General features: G+C 32.6%; 2 protein-coding genes across 3 annotated transcripts; one reads left to right on the top strand and one right to left on the bottom strand.

The window, feature by feature from the left end:
• Positions 1-4,421: 4,421 nt before the first annotated feature.
• LOC129901437 (diamine oxidase [copper-containing] 1, peroxisomal-like) lies at positions 4,422-11,443 on the top strand. Its single transcript, XM_055976608.1, has 12 exons — positions 4,422-4,789; positions 5,567-5,676; positions 5,819-6,124; positions 7,092-7,204; positions 7,300-7,630; positions 7,718-7,933; positions 8,015-8,251; positions 8,766-8,951; positions 9,051-9,191; positions 9,380-9,648; positions 9,844-9,925; positions 11,099-11,443. The coding sequence occupies exons 1-12, from the start codon at positions 4,618-4,620 to the stop codon at positions 11,234-11,236; spliced, it is 2,301 nt and encodes a 766-aa protein (XP_055832583.1). The 5' UTR covers positions 4,422-4,617; the 3' UTR covers positions 11,237-11,443.
• A 286-nt stretch (positions 11,444-11,729) lies between these two features.
• Positions 11,730-13,707, bottom strand: LOC129899468 (transcription factor MYB86-like). Of its 2 annotated transcripts, none has more exons than XM_055974448.1 (3): positions 13,365-13,707; positions 13,020-13,149; positions 11,730-12,629 (listed from the first exon to the last, which is right to left on the bottom strand). In XM_055974448.1, exons 1-3 carry the CDS (start codon positions 13,495-13,497, stop codon positions 11,918-11,920), a joined length of 975 nt encoding a protein of 324 aa, XP_055830423.1. In that variant the 5' UTR covers positions 13,498-13,707; the 3' UTR covers positions 11,730-11,917. The 2 variants fall into 2 exon arrangements, with proteins under 2 accessions (XP_055830423.1, XP_055830424.1); XM_055974449.1 differs by lacking the exon at positions 13,365-13,707 and adding an exon at positions 13,239-13,351.
• Between the last annotated feature and the right edge of the window lie 13,450 nt (positions 13,708-27,157).

The following is a 27,157-nucleotide window of genomic DNA, read 5'->3' as shown; positions in this document are numbered from 1 at the left end:
TTAAATATAAGCGAGTTTATATACATTTTCCTAATCAGTAACTAAGCGACGCCTTAAGCACTCTCAAACCAATATTTGTGTTATTGCTGTGTCACCATAAAATTTAGAAATTTAAATCATGATTACATGCAAAATAAAATTGATTTATTTGGACAAGTTTCAGATAACTTTGTTCACTAATAATTAAATAAATATAAAAAATCATCTTGTATTCTTTTATTTGCTGAAAATTGAATTTGAAATCTTATGATTCTCAACATATTTTATTGAAGAGATTAATAATTGCAAACTAGTAGTATTAAACATGAAAATGACAAGAATATTGTTAAATAATCTCAATTTGCAAAGAGAGAGGAATCTTGGTGAGTCGTGGACTATTTGGCACCAGGTGATTATTTCTTTATTGGTGATCTATCTACGAATGTTGGTAGTATTAATTAATTACACCTTGAAAATGATATAAAGTACTTAACTATGAAGTGATTAAATAAATTAAAACGAACATGATTAAACATGTGAGGACAAGAAAAAAATAGAATATTATAATTATTAATTATTTATAGTAATATGGGGAAGTAAACAAAAATGGGTTCACGTTAAAACATGAGTGGATAGGCCGAAAATCAACCACTCTACTATAAAATATGAGCCAAATAATGTGGATGTGAAGCATTATTGTTTTAAATAATTGATAACTTCGTAAAATTCTAATTAAGCATAAAATATTTCTAATCATATTTAACCTATTAAAGTGATTGATATTTGAAAATGAAAGTAGAATTTTTTTATGATTAATACAATTATTAAACTTTATTTATATTCAAGATGAGATCAAGGAAGGCATGGATATTGCTAGCAACCATGCTATATCCACCACAAATTTGATGAATTTCAAGAAACTGTTCGTTTCGTACCTTATAATTTGTTTAATATATGTGGAATTAACCCCAAAAAAGGAATCATTTGAAATTCATATATATGAAATTTTCTCGTAAGTTGTAATTTCTAAACGACAACTTTCTTTGAAATTAAAATTGCAACATCAACAATTATAATGTTGTTATGAACAATAGGAGTTGAGAGCTTGTTACTGTGAATAGTGAAATCAGAAAGTTATAGAATTAGTTACAGAGTTAATTATATTTAGCTATGGTTATATTAAGCTAACTAGTCTGTTGGTTGACTTAAATCAGTGAGATACACTATATATGTAATGTAGATTAGATGTTTTGTAATACACAGTAATATGATATCAATACAATTCTCAGTTTCTGATTATTCCTATGAGTTGATCTTGCTGCTCACCTACGAGTTTAGGAGCTTTCACGCTAGTTTGTAATATTATTAATTTTAGCAGATTTTGGATTTGAAATACATGTATCTATCACATTTAGATGTATGTATCTCAGATACATGAGGTCAAAATTAAGTGTAATTTATTTAAGATATATTGTTTTCAAGTAGATTCGCACGTATTTGACTCTCTCGCTCGCCACTCGCCTCTCTCCCTGTATCTGGTATCGCAGATACATGTATCTAGTGTGACTCGCATGTATCTTGGGATGTCGTTTGCCTTCCTCCTATCTCACTCGTCTCTCTCCCTATTTTAGGTTGTCTGATAATAAAAATACATGCATATATGTATATCTGATTTGAAATCTGGCATGAGTTATTAATTGGTGAGATAATATGCAATTATTTTAAATTATTGGGAGAATTGGTAAATATAGTAGGAATGTTTATACGTAGGTTTTCCTTTTTGATAATCACAAAAAAGGCTCAAATTTCAGTAAAATCTTTTGTCTTTTTCCCCAAGATAATCCGACTTCTTCAAGATAAATACAAATGTTATAGGATTCCAGACTAAAAATAAGCAAACAAAAACAGCTGGCAATTATATCCAGCAATTCTTTCCTTACTTGTCCACCGTCGTGTATCACCTTCTTTTTAGAAAAACCAAATCTGTTGGCTGTATCTCACATCATTTAACAAGTATATATGTAGTATAATATACAATGTAATATTGTGTAACAATATAGTTTCGGAAACTATGTTAGTTAAATTGATACAAAATAATAAATTATTTTTTGATTTTCTAAATTATATAAATAAAGTTGAACAGTTATTTTTAATATATTAAATAAGTAAATATAAACGGATGAGGAAGTAAAAAGAACAGGGCAATATTAAAAATTTAGACTACAACCTATAATAATTAAACATGTTTTAGTTAACTCTAAAACAAGATAAATAACCAATTTGATGGTATATCCTAACTTGGTCAAAAAAATCTTCCCAAAATGATAATTCAAATAGAAATCGTCTAACAACAATGTGTCTCACATTTGACTGTGTCGTGTTTCTCTTTTTCTTTCTCCTCTTAACATTTGACTCCATCATTTTCTACCTTATGATAAAATGGGATCAACTCATTCCACTTATCAAACAAAAAAATAATGACATGCATGCATGTGAGGCACATTGTACAAAAATTTCTCACATTAATATCTTCGTATGAGAGACATATAATAGGCGTTTGACTATAAAAATTGAATATTATTTTTTTGAAAAAAAATAAAGCTGTACTTGAAAAATTAGGAAATCAATGTGGGATGTACAACACGTTTCAATTGTCAAACAAAGAAATATGACATGATATGCATGTGAGGCAATTGTAGAAAAAATTCCTTGTACAAGTATGACTTTGACATCTGAGACATATAATAGGCGTTGGACCGTATATATTTTTACTTTATTTGAAAATTTAAAAATTAAATTTTATTTTTTAATTATATTTGATTACACTTTTCCTAATATCATTCTTAATAATCTTTTTTTCTCTCCCTCCTCTTCATATTTATATGTGCTCATTGCCTCAAAATTGATTTTTAACAGTAGTTAATTAACGACAATAGCTTAGTTGTCAGTACATATATTTTTTTTAAAGACAATTACTAGTGGCAAATATATTTTTAGCAATCTTTGTAAATGCAGCTAAAATCTATAACGACACTAAATCTAATGACAATTAATTAATATCGATAAATAATTTAATTTCTTTTTATTAATATACATATTTATTATCGCCAAAAGTTATTTTTGTTATTATAATTTTCTTTCTTTATTCTCCATAATGAGCGCATTCGCTTTTTTTTTTTTCGTATATAAGAAACATGAGAAATGGTCGAAGAAACACACTAGGAGAGAAGAATTATATTGAAAAAAGAAAAAGCGTGATAAATTGTTAGGAAATTGAAGAACACGTGTAATGGTTGAAGCACATGTGAGGAGAAGAATTGAGAAAAAAAAAGTTACTAGGAATATATATATATATATAATAAGAAGAATATTTAAAGGCCATTTTAAATTTTACGTGTTTTATTTAATTAGAGGAATATTTAAAGACCATTTTAAATGTTACGTGTTTTATTTAAATTCCTTTATCAATGGTTTTAGTTACTCCTATGATTCTATGAACTTTGACTATTTGATAATCTTTACCTTATAGACGTTGGTGTGACAAAAATAGTGGCTACACTCTTTTTAATTTAGACATGCGGGAATGAAAAAAAAAATAAAAAAAATCAGTTCCTAACTATTTATTTAATTGTGTATATTTTTCTCAAATCATTTTTTTTAAAAAAATAATGAAGTATCATTTTTACATTTCTCCTTTAGATGCAATGATTATTTATTTCAACTGTGTTTTTTAGATCATAATCAATTAAATAAACTTAGAATTCCGTTATTTTTAATCACATAAAAGAAAATTTTCACCATAACAATGGAGTTTTGCAATGACTATTTATTTCAACTGTTATTTTCTATTTCGAGCCAATTTTTTTAAAACAATATTTTATTAAAACTTCTTTATTTTTAATGAAATAAATAATTTTAACAGAACAATAAAGTATCAGATGTATATATATTATTATGTTTTATTTAAATTTAATGATTATCTATTTCAAGTGTAATTTTTTCTTTTGGACAAAAATTATATAAAAAAATTTAGTTTAATTTTTTAATTATTTTTAGCAAAATATAATTGTTTTGACGAAAAAGTAAAGTTCTCACAAAGCTTTTTACTAATTTCATCCGAAAACAAAAATCCAAAAATAAAAAGATATTTTTAAAATACCACATGGTTAGAAAAAAAAAATCCACAAAGTGAGTGTATCACACTATTTTAAGTGAGATGGTTATATAAAAATTACTTCCTCCAGCTCATTTTATGTTAAAATCCTAAAAAAATCATATTACTATAATTAAAAATAATTTAACTTAAAATTTTTCTTTTATCGCTAATAAATTATAATTTTTTTAATAGCCAAGTCAAATATGCCATTTAATGGGATGAAGGAATTATTAAATAACCGTAATCGCGGATAATTAGGAGTCCTAGTAAATTTAGGGAATCCGAATAAAACCGTCACAAGTGTAAGCTCTCAGCATCGCAGCACATACGTAATAAACAACAGTCAACAAACTCTTGAGCAGAGGGAGAGTGGCAAGAAAACGCACACAAAGTATTGCTGATCGAGCGAAGAGGCCACGCGTGATTAATTAATTGCTGTATGTCAGTACACTGTGATCATTACAGTATAAGTACTAGTCGCAATGGCCGCAACCTCGCACAAGGTGACTCCTCCTCCTACTACTACCGCTTCTTTCTGCCATTCCGCTTCCGACGTCCGTCGTGAGAGTACGGCTGCCTCCGCCACCGCATCAGTCGTCGTTCCATCCGTCGACGATAAGCAAGAACAAACGCCGGCGCTTGCGTCTAGCAAAGGTAATTAATCCCCAATGCGAGCGTGGTTGTGGCTAATTTGAATTCTGGCTATCGGAATTCGGAGTATATGCGTTAGTATTGTTTCAGTTTGTGATTTGACAATTTGCATGTATGAATTTCGTAAGGTTTACGGATATAAATGGCGACTCAGATGCATTAGTTTCATTTTTGCTTGTTGTATATGATTTTCTCTATAAGCACCTCACTGAGTTGGTTGCGCTGCATTTATATTCAATTATTTATAATCGCTATGCCCAGGGGTTTTAATTTTGGTATTGGAGAAGGAAGTTTTATTTAAACAGGCTACAGTAGAATTGCTGATCTAAACCTTTGGTTAGTCAACAATATAGGTAATTGGGTTTACTTTTGAACTTTTCCAGTGATTTATATATGTATATATATATTAATCCTGCAATTATTAACGTAGAGTGTTATCCTTTCAAATTGAAAATCAATCAATCAACTACGCCTAAATTTCAACTTAGGTGAGACCAGTTTTGTATGTCCGTTTTACTCTATTCGAGTGTATTTTGTTCCACTATAGACGGTTTATTATAGTAGTTAAACTATTTGAATATTGATTGTCAATCTACCACATTCTTCCTCTTTTTCTGTGGATATGGAACTGTTTTTTTTTTTTGCTGCATAACTCATGTTATAGATGAAGTAGCTTTTGAAAAGAACATGAACAGATAAAAAGAAAATGTTAATGGAGGGAGCTTGTTTTTGGAGTAGTTGGTAAGATGTTGAATGCTTGATGATTCTATGTTTATGCAGGGATCCAAATCATGCATAGAGCTCATACTGGTCATCCTTTGGACCCTTTATCTGCTGCTGAGATCTCTGTGGCAGTGGCAACCGTTAGAGCTGCCGGTGACACACCTGAGGTTCTTAATTAATCACCTTCTTTTTTCATCCATTTGTTTTCTAGGACAATGGAACAAGTATTAGTTGAACAACAGGATATCTTTTGCTATCAATTTCCGCTAACTCTTTTTGTTCCTTTAACTTTTTGCATAAACATTTTAGGTCAGAGATGGCATGCGGTTTGTTGAGGTGGTTCTGTTGGAACCAGATAAAACTTTTGTTGCACTTGCAGATGCCTATTACTTCCCACCTTTTCAATCATCATTACTTCCCAGAACCAAAGGAGGACTTCTTGTTCCTTCTAAACTACCTCCAAGGCGAGCTAGACTTATTGTTTACAATAAGAAAACAAATGAGACAAGCATATGGATTGTGCAGCTAACTGAAGGACATGCTGCTGCTCGAGGTGGACAACACAGGGGAAAAGTGATTTCATCAAAAGTTGTTCCAGATGTTCAACCACCTATAGTATGCACTTAACTCATGCTTAGAACTTCAAAAAGATTAGAACTACATGAACAGTAGATGCAATTAGGTTACCAAAAAAATGAAGTGGGAACACTGAGTAAGAGCAATACAAAGTTCTTATTATGTTTTAAACTAAATGCTTTCACCCTAAGCTCTAATAATTATGCATGAATTTCAAGCATATTTGCGATGACATCATTTGTCCTCTTTTGGTATTTTTTAGAATGTTCAGTTGGCTAGATCCACTAATTAATTTAAGAAAATTTTAATATAGTGTATACATCCACCATCCTAATGGAATATTTAATTGAATTTCCTTGTGATAGTTTTTGTTTCTTTAGTTTCTATCAAGTACACCAGGTATGTTGTTGTTGTTCTATGAAGAGATCTTGTAATACTGGTGTTCTAGAGATTCTAAACACTCGATGAAACAAAAGAGTCAATAGAATTTGTCTTTTCTTGTACTGGCCTACAGGATTTTAGGCAACTGGGAGAAAATATATGAGCCAAATTGAACATTCTATTCTGATTCCAGAAGCTGATCAAGTGTACCTGTACATGAAAGCTGAGCAATCGATTCAAGCCATATATAACTGGAACTAATCATATTTTTTCTTTTCTTTAATAATGCATTTACCTATTTTTGTATTTTCCCATCCTCTAATATATATATATATATATATATTTATTTATTTTCTTATATTAATTCACTAATTTTCTCTTCTTAATGAACTGTGTTTTCTTTTCCGTCATATGAAACAAAGAGAATGTAGAACATAGAGCATACTAATATACCAAAAGGAGAAGAAATGTTGCATAAAAAGTTCTGCTCTAAGTTAACCCAAAAGATGTTAAAATTTACAAATTTTAAGTTCTTTGGCTTAAGTGAGTTGTAATATATGCCATCTCTTTAGATTTCAGTAATCCTCAGTTTTTACAAATGATCTTAACTTTGTTCTGATTGTAGGATGCACAAGAGTATGCTGACTGTGAATATGTGGTTAAAAATTATCCTCCGTTTATTGAAGCAATGAAGAGAAGGGGTATTGATGACATGGACCTTGTGATGGTTGACCCCTGGTTAGTTGGAATATTCTTGAATTTTCCCATTCCTTCTCCTTTTAAGAACTTTTTTTTTATCCAATTGCATTTTTACCTGAATATGTTTCCTACAGGTGCGTTGGTTATCACAGTGAAGCTGATGCTCCTAGCCGCAGGCTTGCCAAACCACTGGTATTCTGCAGAACAGAGAGCGACTGCCCAATGGAAAATGGATATGCAAGACCAGTTGAAGGAATTCATGTGCTTGTTGATGTGCAAAACATGCAGGTGATAGAGTACGAAGACCGCAAACTTGTACCTTTACTTCCAGCTGATCCACTAAGGAATTACACTGCTGGTGAGACAAGAGGAGGGGTTGATCGAAGTGATGTGAAACCCCTACAAATTATTCAGCCAGAGGGTCCAAGCTTTCGCGTTGATGGGAACTACGTACAATGGCAAAAGGTAAATACTTTTTCCAGTCTGATATGCAATGAAGGATTGTTTGTCTATATAATTATTGTGGCCATTCTTTCACTTTATGTATGACAGTGGAACTTTCGAGTAGGCTTCACCCCTAGGGAGGGTTTGGTTATACACTCTGTGGCATATCTTGATGGTAGCAGGGGTCGAAGATCCATAGCCCATAGGTTGAGTTTTGTGGAGATGGTTGTCCCCTACGGAGATCCAAATGACCCACATTACAGAAAAAACGCATTTGATGCTGGAGAAGATGGCCTTGGAAAGAATGCTCATTCACTTAAGAGGGTAGGTGACAATTCTATGGTTTAATTGTGCATTTGGATTTTGAACTGTAAATGCTAATATAAGTTTAAAACACCACTGCAGGGATGCGATTGTTTAGGATACATAAAATACTTTGATGCCAATTTTACAAATTTTACCGGAGGAGTAGAAACCATCCAAAATTGTGTATGTTTGCATGAAGAAGATCACGGGATGCTTTGGAAGCATCAAGATTGGAGAACTGGCCTTGCTGAAGTTAGACGATCTAGACGACTGACAGTTTCTTTTATTTGCACTGTGGCCAATTATGAATATGGATTCTACTGGCACTTTTACCAGGCAAGGATGAGAAAATCATTATTAGAAAACTTCATTTGTTTTCATGTTCTAAAGAAATCAGGTGACATTTAAGTGTTATCTCATTTTATTTAGACCATTTCAGAGAATAGAAAGCGAGTAGAAGTAAGATCTGAGTTTCTTGCAACTCTGGTCGTTTTTGTGATTCTATTATGTTTTCTGAGAGAGAAACTAATTTTCGGTAAAATGCGGACAAATGTTATCAATTTGCTTAATTGATCTAGATACAAATAATAGCTCTGTTATTTGGGCTACTTGCTTATGCATCTATTTCTTTATTCTTTTTTGGGGGGTTGGGGGTGGGGGTGGGGATGGCGGGGGGGGGGGGGGGGGGAGTTGGAGGGTGAGCCAAAGATAAGTGAGTAGCAGAAGTTTACATCCATCCCGAGAACTTTCTTGATTTGTTCTCATCTATTCTGCCTATGTCTTTGCTGATCATAAATATGTTTAGCTCTACTGACCATTTTGAAACAATTCGTACGCTTTGTGGCTGCAGGATGGGAAAATTGAAGCAGAAGTCAAACTCACAGGAATTCTCAGTTTGGGAGCATTGCAACCTGGAGAATCTCGTAAATATGGCACCACAATAACACCAGGATTGTATGCACCTGTTCATCAGCACTTCTTTGTTGCTCGGATGAATATGGCAGTTGATTGTAAGCCAGGAGAAGCACACAATCAGGTATTTTGTTGAACAAGTTTGCTTGTGCATCTGAAAGTTAAGTAATTTCACACCTCCAGTTTCCAGTTCTTAACTTCTTTAATCTGAGTACTTCTCCAGATTGTTGAAGTAAATGTCAAAGTTGAAGAACCTGGGAAGGAAAATATTCACAATAATGCATTCTATGCTGAAGAAACACTGCTTAGGTCTGAATTGCAAGCAATGCGTGACTGTGATCCTTTATCTGCTCGTCATTGGATCGTAAGAAGCCTTACCTGACTGTATCCTCCTTTCTTTTGATAGACACTGTATTTCATGTTGCTTTCCTAGCAGAGTGTGATGAGATATGTACCCATAGTAGAATGTGATCCTTAAACATGACCACTGACTGTTGAGAGAGCTAAAGTCCCCCGGTCATATGACCAATCCTTGTGTCATTTGATTTGTAGGTTAGGAACACAAGAACATCCAACAGAACAGGTCAACTAACAGGGTATAAGCTGGTACCTGGTCCTAACTGTTTGCCATTGGCTGGTCCTGAGGCTAAGTTCTTGAGAAGAGCGGCATTTTTGAAGCACAATCTATGGGTTACACAATTTGCACCTGGAGAAGATTTTCCAGGGGGAGAGTTCCCTAATCAAAATCCACGTGTTGGTGAGGGTTTAGCTTCTTGGGTTAAGGGAGATCGCTCTCTGGAAGAAAGTGATATTGTTCTCTGGTTAGTTTTCTGGCAACCCTCAAATTATGTTAATACATTGGAGGTGCATGCTTAAATTCTTTTGCAAAACATCCCTGCTTAATTTTCGTAACTCCTCAGATCTGGAACTTCAAGTTTCTAGGATAATCCTCTGTTAAATACGTGTTTGAGAATTTACCTATTCCTTGAAGTTCTGATCCACACAGTTTATCACAGGTATGTTTTTGGAATCACACATGTTCCTCGATTGGAGGACTGGCCTGTTATGCCAGTTGAACATATCGGCTTTATGCTTCAGGTATTCTTGAGTCATAGATGTTTTGTGCTTATGTTATATCTTTGTCATCATCTAACTTCTGGTTATATATTGTGTTACCTTTTGATTAATCTGCCAAAGAGCTGACTACGTATTTTATTGCCAATTTGAGTGCAAAATTACTCATTCACTATATTGGCTGTGGTTATGATTAGTCAAACATAAACTTAGAGCTGAATATTGAAATATTAGCACTGGAGTTTAAAGGATCATGAAATATCTTCAAAAGATCTTGAAAGTCAAAGCAATTGGGAAAGCTGGTACTAGAAAGTAGAAAGGAGAACATGACATCTTTTTCAAGTTATCTTGTCATTAACCTATTATATATAGTCTGTTGGAAGATTTATTCTAACTCTGTTGAAAAAGGAAATGTGGTTGTGTGTGTGTTTGTTTTGGGAGGGGCGAGAGCGGTATTGAAAGGAGAACATGACATCTTTTTCAAGTTATGTATCTTGTCATTAACCTATTATATATAGTCTGTTGGAAGATTTAGTCTAAATCTGTTGAAAAAGGAAATGTGGTTGTGTGTGTGTTTGTTTTGGGAGGGGCGAGAGCGGTATTGAAAGTTATTATAGCATGTAATTGCTGGAAAAGATACCTCAACATTTTCTTTTTGTACCATATACTATACTGTCAGCCAACGCCTGAAGTCTAAATCAGGTAAACTAGTGTGTTTAGTGATTAAACTCTCCATCCTTTCCGTTTTATTGAAATCTTGTAATCTACTTTGGAATGGCTGGGTGAACTAGAAAATTATATCTCTTCCCGAAATAATTTCTGTAAAACATTCGTCTTCAAAGCTACTTAGCAAGAAAAAACACATTTCTTGTGAAAAACTATTAAGTTCCAGCTTACTGGTTTGGATGATTCATGTTTCTAGAAATAAAATGCATATTTTTGCTAAATGTAACACAGAGAACATAACAGTTTATGTGAGCTTCACATATTTAGTTTTAAATCTAAGAGAATTGTGAAAATTGATGGCTATAAGGTCTAACTTCCTAATTAATTTTGGACTGAAACATGATTGATTGATCGATCAATAAAACACGGAATACTCGTGTTGTAACTTTGGTTTAGTTATGTACTCATATTTAGGTTCCATTTGTTGTTAATCTCTCCAGTTTAAGTAATGCTTATTTCTGTTTGGCGCAGCCACACGGATTCTTTAACTGCTCCCCCGCTGTAGATGTACCTCCACCACGTGGATGTGACTCGGAAAGCAAAGACAGTGATGCTTCAGAAAGTGGTGTATCAAAGCCCACTGCCACTGGTTTGATGGCCAAGCTTTGAAGGGTTTTTGGTGCATAAAGTAGTCCTTTCGTATTATCTGCTGTACACACACACAACGCGCAATCTTCAATTTCTTTTTTCTTTCAATAGAGTCCTGAAAGTTGGTGCTGCCATATGGATATCGCTACTGTAAATGACATGTTTGAGCAAATCATGCACTGTTCATTGACCTTGATCATTCTTATTTGGGAAAACTAATTCTACGTATTCAATGCACAACCAACTTTTTACATACGTGTTGTTAATATAGGACACTACAAATTCAAATAGCTGTTGAATTTGGGGTGTTTTAACTTGATTATATGTGAACCTAACAGAGATCAAAGTCAGATTAACTGAACTTGGAAAAAATGCAATAGCCAAGTAGCTTGTTCTTGGTGTCATCTGATCTTAGATTTCGTCTAATGACAGTTTAGTTAAAAAGTAGTAAGAAAGTAAAGGACACTATATTCTGTTTGACAGATAGCATGCAACAACAAAACCATTTTTAATCTAAACTCCTGAGACAATGCAGTAATAAAGAAATGCACTTTTGGCCAAAACTTTACAAAGAAGGAAGACAACAAAGGGAGAAGAGACGATTCTCAACTCAAAGTCTTCTTGATACAGCTTTGTATATTTGCATGTATATAAGAATTAAAATCAAAAAATAATAATAGAGAAGATGGAAGTTACAAAAAATTAGATATGGTGGAACACATCAAGATTTTCCCCACTCAATGGATTATTATTGCTGAAATCTTGTTCATTTTTTATCCCAACAAAAGGATACTGAAATAGAGAATCAATTTTGTTGTCAGCATCCCATTCCAACATTTGATTAATCTGAATTCCAGCAGAACTATACTGGCTGATCATTGTACTTGAACTGTTGCTTGTACTCATTCTTGAAGTTGAGCTATGAGAAAAATCACTTTCTGTTGTCGTGTGTCCATGTTGTAAATTTGTTAAACTTGGCATTGAGCAAAACCCAAAATCTTGATTCCTTTCAATTTGGTTGTGATGATCATCATAAGGTCCAGTTGGATTCACATTTGCTTGGAATTCATACAGAAACAGAGGATCAAAGACTTGTTTACTCACAAGTTGGTTTCTTGAAACTTCTGTCAACTGTCTAGTAATTGCTTCACTGTTGAAAATTCTTTTACTATTTAAGTGAAATGGTTCCTCTATTTCACCTGAATTTGACATATTTGGGAGCTTGGGCATCAGCAAATTTGAGGGCTTATCTGTACAATTTGTCTCATTTCTTACTTGATGATTTACACTTAGCGGCTTGTGGGTATTTGGATCAATCCCTTGCTTTATCAGCTTCTTCTTCAAATATGAATTCCAGAAATTCTTTATCTCATTATCTGTTCTCCCTGGTAATTTTGCTGCAATTTGTGCCCATCTGGCACAAAAAAATAACAAACAAACGCTTGTCAAAACATCCCAAAAGGAAGGGAAATTAAATAAGCAAAAAATAAATAAATCTTTAGTTCAAATTCTTTTTTGGTCTTATAAAAACAATTACATACCAATGTAATCTCACGTGTGAGATCTAGGGAGGGTGGTATTTACGCAACCTTACCCCTATCTTGTGAAGATATAGAGGCTACTTCTGAATTCTGATATACACTCGGTTCAAACAAAGAATCACATATGGAAAAATACAGTAATGCAGACGAGAAACACAACAACGGATAATACTATAACCAAAGAAAAGAAAACAACAAATAATAAAAAGAAGATAATATATGAGTAATAATAATAATCCTGCTAAGGAATAAGAATTATTGACCTGTTTCCAAGAACTTCATGGAAAGCAATGATCATATCCTCTTCTTCCTGTGAAAACATTCCTCTTTTAAGATCAGGCCTTAAGTAATTTATCCATCTCAATCTGCAACTCTTTCCACATCTTTGTAAACCTACAAAGAATTTCTCACACAATCAAAATGTCATCGTTCCAATTCCATTACTACATCACGCATTAGCAGAATTCGGTGAAGGGCTGCACCTTGAAGAGTGTGACTTAGACAGTCTACCATAATGCAAGCATTAGTGGTTGACTGCTTCCACGGCTCAAACCCGTGACCTAGGTCACATGGAGACTACTTTAATGAAATGGTAAGAATATAATTACCAGCTAATTTAGGGACTGAACTCCAGCTGCCAACACCAAATCTAGTGATATAATGGTACAATTTTTCATCTTCTTCTGGTGACCACAATCCTTTCCTTGTTTTTTCCTTAACAAAAACAGAGTGGCGCCCCATATATAATTGTTTGAGGATTATGTATTCAGGCTAATATATAATTTTGAAGAAGTGTGGAGTGATGTCAAAATTGGAATTTAAGGTTGAAGAGCTAGAGAGAAGAAGCTAGGTGAGGCAATTAAGTGGTTTTTACGCAAATTTGGTGATCCCTTTTGGATTATATATTAAGATATCTTTGGGGCTCTTTATAAGTATTCTAACTCTCAAGGATAAAAAGAGGAAGAAGAAGCGAATGTACTACTATTATCCCCTTTGGGTCAACTCTACACAATTTTCTCCAAAAGAAATTACGTTATTTAGAAATCTTATAACTTAATTATATGTAGCTTCTCAATTTTATCAGCTATTAATATGGAACTTTATTCACATACACTACATTTTTGCATTTCACCAATATAAGAATTGAGTAATTAACTCTATCCATCAAGATTAAGAGCACGTTTGGATAGACTTATGTTAAGTATTTTTTAAGTTAAAATAGTTTTAAAGTTCTTTTATGGTATTTGGGTAAATGAAAAAAGTGTTTTTAAAAACTCATTTTAAAACAAACCAACTTAAAAAAAGTTGAAAGTGAAAAACTGAGATTTCCAACTTAAAAAAAACAACTTTAAAAAAGCTTATCCAAATAGGCTCTAAGGTCAATATTATTGGGGCAAAGAGATGGGACCACTATATAATAAGGAAAACAAATGCAAGCAGAAATGGATCTAAGATTTAAGTTCCATTTTTAAAATTATGAGTTTATACCTATTATATGTTGCAATTTTAACAATTTTTTTTATAAATATATATATTTATACTTTGCGCTAAAAATATTGAGTTCAAATAAATTCGATGTTACAACATTACATAACCTTCTGGATGCAAGCTTTATCTTTCAATAGTCGGTCAAATGACTGCAAGATTGATCATTGGTCTCTACTCTACTTCAAGTTCACCATTTCAAATCATATGCAAAAGATTTTGTCCAATTCATAACTTTGTTTCAAATCTTGTAGATTTTTTTTAAAAAAAAAATCACGAAACATGTACATATGATAAATTTTAGGACTCCATAAATTTCAAATTCAAAACCTATAAATTTTAAATTCGAAATCCGCTATCTAAGAAATTATACATTAATTATGAATGAGTTTTATGAGTGTTACTATAGTCTTAGGATCAATTTCATTAACAATAGTACTGTAGGACATCATGAATAGGGGACCTTTCCTGTAACCTCAAATGAGGTCATGTGGAGATTATATTGGACCATTTCTTGTTTTTGTTTGACAGTCATTTTTTTTTTCTAAAAAGATTCAGTATCACATTCTCGAATAAAAAGGAAGAATTACTTTTAACTATTTTCTGCATGATGTTTCCATCTTCTGGGACCATTTTTTTCGATAGGAAAAATTAAAGAGCCAAGTTTTTCAACCTTGAAGGAAGACGTTACGCAAAGTGAAATAAAAGGAAATTTAGTGCATTTGGACGACTTTTTAGTCATTTATCTACGTAGGTAGGTTTATTATGTTGTATTCAGAATACATTAACTCGATTAATTCAAATGCCCACTTAAATTTAAGTGGAAAAGTAGGTACTAAAGATATATGGATTCAGTATTTGTATTATGACCTCAAGTTAATATAAAATAATAATTGAGTTAATTTATCGTCATGCAAATCCGTATGTGCCTGCTCTCTATCAATTTTTTTCTCAAAATTCAAACTCAAAATATCCAATTGAGATTTGAAAGCGAAAGAATACGATCTATCGCGATGACGATTTTTAGATGGTTGTTATATATATATATATATATATATATATATATATATATATATATATATATAAATAACATTTGTGGATGAGAGTGAAAATGAATAATATATATGAAGATCGACCGACACAAAAATTTAAAAAAAGTGACTAGGGTCCGTGCATATAAATTTGACTCTTAAACCAAGAAAACGTCGAAAAGGATTTGGGTGATCTAATTGGCTCTGTACAGTCTTTATAAGTGGACATTTTCTTGGTGGGGCGAAAAAGGAACAGAAACCAGCAAGCTACGTATAGGAATTTTAGTTGGAAATATTCCAAGAGTACGTATTGCTTGCATGCAAAGTCATTCTCATCAGCAACAAAAAAAAAAATATTTTCAAGATACATTATGAGAACTTGAAAACAAACTAATACTATGTAGTGCGGAAAACTTATGTATCATGATTTTTTCTATTCAAAAGTTAACCCAATTTGTCCTTAAAAGATAGCGAATCTAGATTTTCATTAACAGAGTTCAAAATAATATATGAAAAAATCAAAAAAAAATCAACATCTACTATATATATATATATACATATTATAAAATAGCTTTAATAATGTATAAATAATATAATGTAAGCCAAAGGGGATTCAATATCTAAAAAATAAGTGGTTTTCTTACTTATTTTCGGGTGTTCGATTAGTAACAAGAAGCTATTATTCAAAAAGCATTTAGGTATAATACAGATAAATACACTATAACCTAGTCACCCTTGTCCGACCCCGACCTAACACCAACCCCAATACCGAACCCTAAGACTAGACCTCGCGCGTGGGACCCAACCCTGAGACCCAAACTCAAACAAGGCCCAACCTCGAGACTTGACCCTTACCTCAAGACCCAACCTTGACCCTCGACCTCGAGACCCAACCCCAACACCTGACCCTGAGACGCAACCTCGAGACTTAACCCTGACTCCAAGACATAACTCCTACCTAATACTTGAATTGACCCAAGCACGAGACGAGACTCTAACACTCGACTCGACCCAACCACGAGATGAAACTCCAACAGTGAGACCCGAACTTGACACCAACTTGTAACTAGGTCGATATCAGGGGTTTGGTCCTTTGTCGATTCAAGGTAATTAAGGTCTCAGGTCGAGTAACTGTTTCAGATCTGGATAGGGTACTAGGTCGAGGAGAGTCTCGAATCAAGCGTCAGATCCCTTGTTAGGGTCATGCTAGGGTTGAATCTCGGGTTGGATCCTAAGTTGGGGCTGGTCTCAGATTCGCCAATATCGAGTTGAGTTTCGAGTCAATCAAGGGTGGGGTGGGTTGCGTTACAAGGTGGTAGGTTGAGGGGCTAGGGGTCAAGAGAATTTGGGTGGATTAGGTGTGGATAGGGGTGAGGCTGAAAGAGAATTTAGAAAAATATTTTTCCTAGCTTCTTTTAACAGATAACTCATTTTATTTAAATTGGAGAAAAATAAATTTATTTTAAAAAATATTTTGTCAAAACGTTTAAGCCAAATAATATGGAAAAAATTAGAAATTAATATTTCCTCCGTTCCAACCATACCCAATATTGTACAAGTAGCTAGGTAATACAAAGTGTAGCTAGTTTGTTCAAAAATCGTTACTAATATCCTTCCCCTCCCCCCTCCCCCACCAAACCAAACTTGAAAATTAGCCCCATAAATATTAGATTTTACATAGTTCATAGGGCCCTACCTTGAAAAATCGTAGGAATTATTGGTGACTTTTTTTACCTGGAAAAGATCAATATTACTTAACTTTGTCATTTTTGAATTGAATTATGCAGTACGTAACTACGTAAGATTACAAATACTCCCACACCATACCTTTTCAATAGTTTTCATGTGACGTGTTTTGACTTGGATAGTGGATACCAACTTTATGAAAAATATTTTGAAATTTATGATTTAAAATAAATCACAGATATTTAGGTGACTATATGTTATTCGGTTAAAAATAAAATGAGAAATTTAAAGTTAATTAGAGAGTGTGTATAGCAAATGCTCTTAAATGGAGTTGCAATATTTCTAGAAAAATATAATTGTTAAGGAGTAGTGAATGTCCATTCTAGATCCACTAATTAGCATAATGAATGTCATTTCTAGATCCACTAATTAGCAAGTTGACAACTTTCTTTCACTTGTCTTCTCCTCCTATTTCTATATATATATATGGCCATTCTTGGAATGTAAAAAAAAAAAAAAAAACAGAACACAGAGAAAGCATAGAATATACATACACGACAATTCCTCTTTTTTCTCTTCCGTTCTTTCTTTCATACACTATCTTTCTGTCTAATTAATTGTTAAGTTAGTGTGTTTTATAACACGTTATCAGCACGAGCCTCCATTGCTTTGAGCTATATTTTTAGAAGGTAACAAAAAGGGTAAGAATTTTATTTTTCTTAAAATGTCTAATATTTCAAAACTTGAATTTGTTGCACTTGATATTTTTGGAAAAAAGCTACTCATCATGGGCACTTGATGCCAAAATTCATTTAGAATCAATGGGTCTGGCAGACACCATCAAAGATGAAAATACGGCATCTAGTCAAGATCGTGCAAAAGCCATGATATTTCTCCACCACCATCTTGACGAGGGGCTAAAATTACAATATCTCACATTAAAAGACCCCCTTAAATTGTGGAAAATTTTAAAAGAAAGATATGACCACCTGAAATTGGTCATGCTTCCACAAGCACGTCATGATTGGCTAAACTTGCAATTAATGGATTTCAAAAATATAACTGAATATAATTCTGCCTTGTTTAAAATTATAGTTCAGTTAAATTTATGCGGAGACGAAATAACTGAGCAAGATAAACTAGAAAAAAATACTCCACATTTTTACCTGCGAATATGCTCCTGAAGCAGCAATATCGCAAAGAAAATTTTAAAAAATATTCTGAATTATTATCTCACCTTCTTATTGTTGAACGCCACAATGAACTATTAATGAAAAATCATGATAGTCGACCCGTTGGTTCTTTGCCACTCCCTAAAGTGAATCAGGCAAATTATAACCAACGCGAAAGAAGCCATGACCCAGTCGTGGTCGTAGTCATGGTCAAAGAATATATTATAATCATGATGCTCGGCTGGCACCGAGAAATGATCAGCAATATAAAAGGCAAAGTAAAAGACCAAAAGCTTTACTGAAGAAAAATTCAGAAAGTGTATGTCATAGATGTGGAGATATGGGACACTGGTCGCGGACTTGCCGGTCCTCAAAACCCTTGGTTCAGCTATATCAAGTGTCCTTAAAAAGAGTAGAAAATAATTCAGAGATAAATTTTATCTTTGAGGATAATATTAAGCCTATGCATCTGAATGTACTGATTTCTTTAATTTTCCAGAAGAAAATATGAATATTGATAAGAATAATAATATTTAAATCATTTTCTTTTTATTTTTATTTTATCTGTACTAAATGTATGTTTGAATTTTTCTAATCAGTGTAAATAAATAAAATTTGTGTAATGGACTATGTTTTAATTATAATATTAACTTTATTTTTTTTTGAAGAAAAATATGGATATGCCTCAAATTTTATTTGGATCAATGATCAATCACGAGGATATTTATGTAATTGACAGTGGAACAACTCATGTCATTTTTAAAGACGGAAAATATTTTTCCAACTTGCTTAGGAGAAAAGCAAATATTACTACAATTTCTGGTAATTCAAAAATGATTGAAGGCTACGGAAGAGCTACTATAATTCTACCTAAGGGGACAAAAATTATTATAGAAGATGCACTATTCTTTTCTAAATTCCCAAGAAACTTGTTAAGTTTTAAAGATATCCGCAAAAATGGATATCATGTTGAGACACTAAATGAAATGAATACTGAATATCTTGGTATAACCAAGAGTGTCTCAGGCCAGAAATATATTTTGAAAAAATACCAACTTTGTCGTCTGACCTATATTATGCAAAAATTAGTGCAATTGAAGCACATATAATCGTAAACCAGAAGTTTACTGATCTAAATACATTTGTGTGGCATGATCGAATACGTCATCCTGGATCAATAATGATGAGACAAATCCTTGAAAATTCAACTGGACATTCGTTAAAGAACCAGACGATTCTTACGAATGATAAATTTTCATGTGCTGCTTGTTATCAAGGAAAATTAATTGCCAGACCATTGATCTTGAAGGTCGGCATCGAATCTCCTGCTTTTTAGAGCGTATTCATGGAGATATATGTGGACCTATTCATCCACCTAGTGGATTGTTTAGATATTTTATAGTCCTAATAGATGCATCATCTAGATAGTCTCATGTGTGCCTGTTATCATCTCGCAACCTAACGTTTGCGAAGTTGTTAGCATAAATAATAAGATTGAGAGCGCAATTCTCAGATTATACAATTAAGGCTATTCGCCTTGATAATGATGGAGAATTTACATCCCAAGCTTTTAATAATTATTGCTTATCAATTGGGATAAAAATTGAACATCTTATTGCTCATGTTCATACTCAAAATGGCCTTGCAGAGTCATTTATAAAGCGCCTACAATTGATAGCAAGACCTCTACTAATGAAAATAAAATTGTCAATTACTGTTTGGGGTCATGCTATCTTTCATGCAGTATCACTTGTATGTCTCAGACCGACACATTATAATAAATACTCTCTTTCATAATTAGTATTTGGTCATGAGCCAAATATAGTCCATCTAAGAATTTTTAGTTATGTGGTATATATGCCTGTAGCACCACCACAACGTATAAATATGGGCCCTCAATGAAGGTTGGGCATATATGTTGGGTTTGACTCACCTTCCATAATTAGATACCTTAAACCGTTGACTGGAGACTTATTCACTGCTCGATTTGCAGATTGTCGGTAAACAACTTTTTCGCCATTAGGGGGAGAGAAAAAGGAACCCGACCAAGAAATTGCGTGGAAAATTTCATCACTATCTCATTTTGATCCACGCACCCACACATGTGAGCGGGAGGTCCAGAAGATCATCCACTTCCAGAGAATAGCAAATTAAATGTCAGATGCATTTACTGATTTGAAACGGATAACTAAGTCACATATCCCTGCAGTGAATGTGCCTATCCGAATTGATGTCCCAAAAGGACCATCTACTAGTATTATAGCTTCTGAATCCCAAACACGTCTGAAGTATGGTAGACAATTGGGTTCAAAGGACAAAAATCCTAGAAAGAAAAGCGCGAGAAATAATAAAGATGATGCTACACAAGAACCTCCTGAAGAAGGTCAAGATTTGATTAATCCTGATATTCCTAAAGAAATCAGTGAACCCGAGACTCAAGTAAATAAAGAACTTTCAATAAGTTCTACCGATGATGAGATAAATTTAGATCGATCGAAAATCACGGTTGATAATGCTTTTACATATAATATTGCACTTAACCTCATGCAAGATAGTGAAAGTCTTGAGCCTAAATCTATCGAAGAATGTCGATGTAGATGTGATTGGCCAGAATGACAAAAGGCAATTCAATTAGAATTAGACCCACTTGCTAAACGTGAGGTTTTTGGACCTGCAGTCCAAACCCCTGAAGATGTGAAACCAGTTGGCTATAAATGGATTTTTGTGCGAAAACGAAATGAGAGAAATAAAATTGTAAGATATAAGGCACGCCTTGTTGCACAAGGATTCTCTCAAAGACTCGGGGTAAACTATGAAGAAACATATTTAGCTGTTATGGATGGAATAACATTTCGATATCTCATCAGTCTAGCTGTACATAAAAATCTTGAAATACATCTAATGGATGTAGTTACAACTTACTTTTAAGTTCACTTGATAATGAAATTTACATGAAAATTTTAGAAGGATTAAAATTGCCTAAAGCATGTAATAAGTCTCGAGGGATGTACTCAATAAAACTGAAAAGATCATTATATGGTCTAAAATAATCAGGGCGTATGTAGTATAATCGCCTTAGTGAGTACTTAATAAATGAAGGTTATATAAATGATGTCATTTGTCCATGTGTTTTTATTAAGAAAACAGAATCAGAGTTTGTTATACTTGCCGTTTATGTTGATGACATAAATCTCATTGGAACCCCTGAAGAGGTCCAAAAGGAGATTGAGTATCTAAAGAAAGAATTTGAGATGAAAGACCATGGAAAGACAAAACTTTGTCTAGGTCTGCAAATTAAACATTTAGCAGATAGGGTCTTTGTCTACCAATCTGCTTACACTGAAAAAATCTGAAAAAGATTTTACATGGACAAAGTACATCCATTAAATACTCCAATGGTTGTTCGATCACTTGAAGTGGAAAAAAATCAATTTCGACCTCTAGAAGAGGATGAAGAAATTCTTGGTCTTGAAGTACCATATCTTAGTGCTATTGACGCAGTTATGTATCTTGCTAACGCAACTAGGCCTGATATAACATTTTCTGTCAATTTGCTAGCAAGGTATATTTCATCCCCAATGCGAAGGCATTGGAACGGTATCAAATATATTTTGCGATATCTGAATGGTACTATTGATATGGGTTTGTTTTATACTAACAAAGGTTGCGCAGACCTTATTGGTTATGCAGATGCAAGTTATTTATCAGACCCACATAAAGCTCGATCTCAAACAGGTTATCTATTTATACACGGAGGAACTACTATATCATGGCGATCTACAAACTTCGCATTGGGAACGGTATCAAATATATTTTGCGATACCTGAATGATACTATTGATATGGGTTTGTTTTATACTAACAAAGGTTGCGAAGACCTTATTGGTTATGCAGATGCAAGTTATTTATCAGACCCACATAAAGCTCGATCTCAAACAGGTTATCTATTTATACACGGAGGAACTACTATATCATGGCGATCTACAAAGCAGTTTATTATTGCTAATTCTTCAAATCGTGCTAAAATAATAGCAATTCATGAAGCAAGTAGAGAATGTGTGTGGTTGAGGTCGATGATACAGTTCATCAAAGAAAGATGCAACCTGGAAAATAATGTTAAAGCACCCACAGTTATATTCGAAGACAATGCCGCGTGCATAGCTCAATTAAAATGTGGCTTCATAAAAGGAGATAGAACGAAACATATTATACCAAAATTATTCTTCACACATGATCTTCAGAAGAATGGTGATATTGATGGACAACAAGTTCGTTCAAATGATAATCTTGCAGATTTATTCACAAAGGCATTACTAACATCAACTTTTGAGAAGCTGAGATATAGGGTTGGAATGCGTTGTATCCAAAATATCAAATGAAGTTTTCATCGGGGGGAGTAAAAAAATACGCGCTGCACTCTTTTTTCCTTAACCAAGGTTTTGTCCTACTGGGTTTTTCTGGTAAGGTTTTTAATGAGGCAGCACTCAAGACGTATTACCAGATATGTATACTCTTTTTCTTTCATTATGCTTTTTTCCACTGGGTTTTTTTCTAGTAAGGTTTTAATGAGGCACATTTTACATGAACATCCAAGGGGGAGTGTTAAAGAGTAGTGAATGTCCATTCTAGATCCACTAATTAGCATAATGGATGTCATTTCTAGATCCACTAATTAGCAACTTGACAACTTTCTTTCACTTGTCTTCTCCTCCTATTACTATATATATATGGCCATTCTTGGAATGTAAAAAAAAAAATAGAACACAAAGAAAGCATAGAATATACATACACGGCAATTCCTCTTTTCTCTCTTCCGTTCTTTCTTTCATACACTATCTTTCTGTCTAATTAATTGTTAAGTTAATGTGTTTTATAACATTAATATTGTTTTAGAGACAAACAAATTAGAATGCTTATGTATGTACAAAGCCATATAATGCTTACGGATATATAGAATGAGGAATTATAATAATTAAGTTGCATTAGGAATACGAGAATATATAAAATAAAAGCGCCTCAAATAGGCTATTTGTCATGTTACCTTTGAACTTTAATCCCTAAATTATTATTCCATGAAAATATTTCTTTCATATATAATCTACTATTTTCTTTCCCTCTCTACTCCTCTTTGGCATTAGGAGAAAATTATTTTTCTCTCTACTCTAGAAATGATAAATTAATCCATGAAATCATAACTAGCTCAACCAACTCAAGTTTGGGTTGATTATTTACTGGCGTATTTGTTAACTCAGCCTAAACCATTTCAACTCATTAAAGTTTGAAACAACAACAACAACAAGCCCAGTATAGTCCCACCATGTGAGGTCCGGAGAGGGTAGAGTGTACACAGACCTAACCCCCACCTTGAAAGGTAGGACGGCTGTTTCCGAAAGACCCTCGACTTAAAAGAGAAGAACAAGAGAGAAGAAACAAGGAAAACAAGACATAGGTCAGTAGAGCCAAGCATATCGAAAACAATATAAAAATATGAGAAATGAGAGCGAGAAAGTCAGGGTAGGAAAGACCGGAAAGAAAGGAGCATTCCTACCATATTTACTAATTCTCTATATAGTTTGAATTAATTACATATTGTTTCACTAATTAATAATTTAATATCAAATTTTAAGTCAGATACATCTACATACATGTTTTGTTTTGCTTTCAGATACACTGAAATAGAGAGAGACGAGTGAGAACAGAAGGGAGTCGAGCAAGAATTGGTTATGTATCTCAGATACATGCGAATTATACTAGATATATGTACTGAGATATTAGATACGCGAGAAAGATAGGAGAGTGGTGAGCGAGATAGGAGGGAGGCGAGCGATATTTGTCTATATAGCTCAGATACATCTGAATTCACTTGGATACAGTGTATCTAGAATAAATTACACCTAATTTTGACCTCATGTATCTGAGATACATGTATCTAAAAATATCTGGACGCACCAGATACATGTATCTGAAGTACAAAATCTGATAAAATTCGTAATATTGCAAATTAGCATGTATCTAGGTAATTAGATCCTAAACTAGTGGGATTTATTTAAGTTACCCTTAAAATTTAGGCCAATATCTAGCCCAAATTGATCCATGAGAAACCTCGTCAAAATACTTTCAAAAAGACATTGTTTTATTTGATATGTTATATATAACTATAATAAATAAAAAAAATAATTTAAAACTCGTATTAGGCGGATTGAGTTTTAACCCACATCTTAGCTCATTTCAACCCAAGTAACTTTTGGGCAGATTTATAAGTCACTCATTTATTAACTCATCTCATTTTGATCGGCCCAAATTCAGACAAAACCATTCATTTGCCACATCTATCCACATCCATAAACCTTTTTGTAGAAGCTAACTACATGAATTTGAAATTGAAAAGAAAAAATAGATCTAATACATTTGAAGTAATTAGGGCCAGGGACCAGGGCGGTGGACCTATATTTGTAGATAATTAAAGTTGTGTCAAATCATAACTAAATTGGTATTTATGATGGCGAATATGAATATTTAGTAAACAAACAATCAATTACTAAATTGGAGGATTAGGGAAAGAAGAAGGGTTTTTTCTTCTTCTTAAGGCACTCTAATATAACAATTTTGGACTTGAAGCAAATGGATTATTATGAAAGATGGAATATTGGATGGAAACTAAAAGGGCTTTGGGACCATATGGAATCTTAAAAGTAATCAAACATTTTATAATAAGGATAGTAACCTTAGTTTGAAGTTAAGATGTAATTATTTGACCAGACATATCTTATGTACTAACCAAAGAATGAAGAATGATTATGTCAACTACTTAGCTGCAGACAATAATTCTTTTGTTTTTGGACACTCAATTTTGTGTTTTTATTCATGCACACAATTTCTTTTTGAGTGATTAGCTAACAACTAACACGTTACATGTTTGGTCCTAAATTAGTCTTTGATTATATGAATTGAAATGCAAGAATTTAATTGAAGTATATTTATACTCAATTAGCATGTGGAATATCAAATGTTTCATATTAGAGCTAGAGTTGATTTGATTCATAATTAAAAGTTTTGTATAATTATGTACCCAATATCTTAATCCAATGTAAATGTTTCGTATTAGAGCTAGAGGTAATATGATATGACACAATATGTCACACTTATAGCTTATTGAGGACATGAATAGGAGGATACATGTCGAAAACCAGGGTAGAAGATTAGTAGATAGTCGAGCAAGAGAGCGGAGCTAGGGTACCGGAAGGGGTACATCTGAACTCCTTTTATCGAAAAAATACACTATATATATACACGGACAAAATTATTTTTTATGTATATATAGTAGATGTATGTTGAACCTCCTTGGATTGTTTACCTTTTTATATTTATAATCCCCTTAATGAAAATTCTGATTCAGTCATTGATCGATCGTTATCTAGTTTTTCTTCTTATTATTATTAGGGAACTTATTCCTGCTTCATGCTCGCGCGATTTAAAACATCTTATTAAATCTATGAAATATTTTTATCTAATATTTGAATCTTAAGAATAACCATAAAAAATAAGCAGTCACACGTATTTTTTTATCTTTTCATTTTTTTCTCACAATTACATAGTTTGATGTTTTCAAATATTCTTTAACAAAGATTAATTTAAGATATTTAGTTATAAGTTTACCATAGATTATTCTTTTTTCGAAAAAAATATAATGATACAAAATCCAATATTATTTGTCAATCTTTATACAATGATACTTACAAAATTACCATAATTTTATTTCTCACACACTTAACTCTTTGATTCTTCATTGTATTAAAATTGATAAATATTGATATTTTCCCTTAAAAAATGTATCGACATTTGTACTTCTATAGATTTTTCTTATTTTATCGTGTCACAAAAAAGAAAACTAAATTAAATGAATAAAAGGGGAAAGTAAATAAAGACTGCTACAAATAAATTACACAAAAATATATAGAATAAATTATGATTTTCATTTATTTACATATTTAATGTATGTTTTTCATATGTATTTCTGTTATTTCGTTTTCTCTATTTGTTCTTTATTCACTTATTTCTTCCTCCCTCTTTTCTCCCTTCTTTTTCACCCTCTAAACATTACGTCATTTCATAACATTAGAAATAATTATTCCATTTAAATAAATATATAACCAGGTCAATCCTTTTTCTTTTGTCCTAATTTTTTTTTTTAATATAAAATACCAATAAATTGAAAGAAAAAAGTTATTTGAGACATCCCAATTTTTTAGCAATTGGCCAAGTTTTGAAGGGTGTTATTTGAGAAGGAAAAAAATGAATTGGATTCATTTGATGCTGAAACCTACAAGGCCCGCTTTTGAATTAGGTTGAAACTTTTCGTTCATGGCCTGAAATGTGACTTGAATTTCATGTTTGAATTGATAGCCACATATTAGCAAGTTAATTTTGTGAGGCAGGAGCTCAGGATATTTTAATAAGTTATAATAAATGAAGATAGTGAAATGTATTCTCTGTTGGACAAAAGTTATAATTATATTAAATAACTTATTTTCTTATAAAAGAAATACTAATTATTTAATCATGATCAAATTTAATTATCTTCTTAAATAATAATTTAGTATCGTTTTGTTTTTAATTAAAAGCAATAGAATATTGTTTTGTAAGTTATAAGAATGATTCTTTACAAAGTATTAGAAACAAATTATGAATAGTTGAACAATACAAGTAGTTTTTGATAGCGTTATAGATTTGTTTTCATCCTTTCTAATAAATTACAGCGTATTTAAATTATAATCGCTTTTACGCAAGAAATAAAAATCATTCTCTAAATTTAAGTATTTTCTAATGTCCCGATAGCGTACAAGTACCTTGAAAAAGTCTTTTTTTTCTTGTAAATGCATTTTTGTGAGAAAAAGCTAAAAAAATCAATAATCGTGTCTCCCATTTTGCTGTAAGGATTTCCTCAAGTAGAGGCTATTGTTTAAATTCCTTTTAAGAGGGTTAGAAGTTGAAGACTATTGGTTGGATGTATATTCTCATAAATTGCCCC

This window comes from Solanum dulcamara, chromosome 8 (assembly GCF_947179165.1).
Source record: "Solanum dulcamara chromosome 8, daSolDulc1.2, whole genome shotgun sequence".
Classification (NCBI taxonomy): domain Eukaryota; kingdom Viridiplantae; phylum Streptophyta; class Magnoliopsida; order Solanales; family Solanaceae; genus Solanum; species Solanum dulcamara.
Note: the sequence above shows the minus strand (reverse complement) of the source record. Positions and strands in the feature narration are given on the sequence as shown.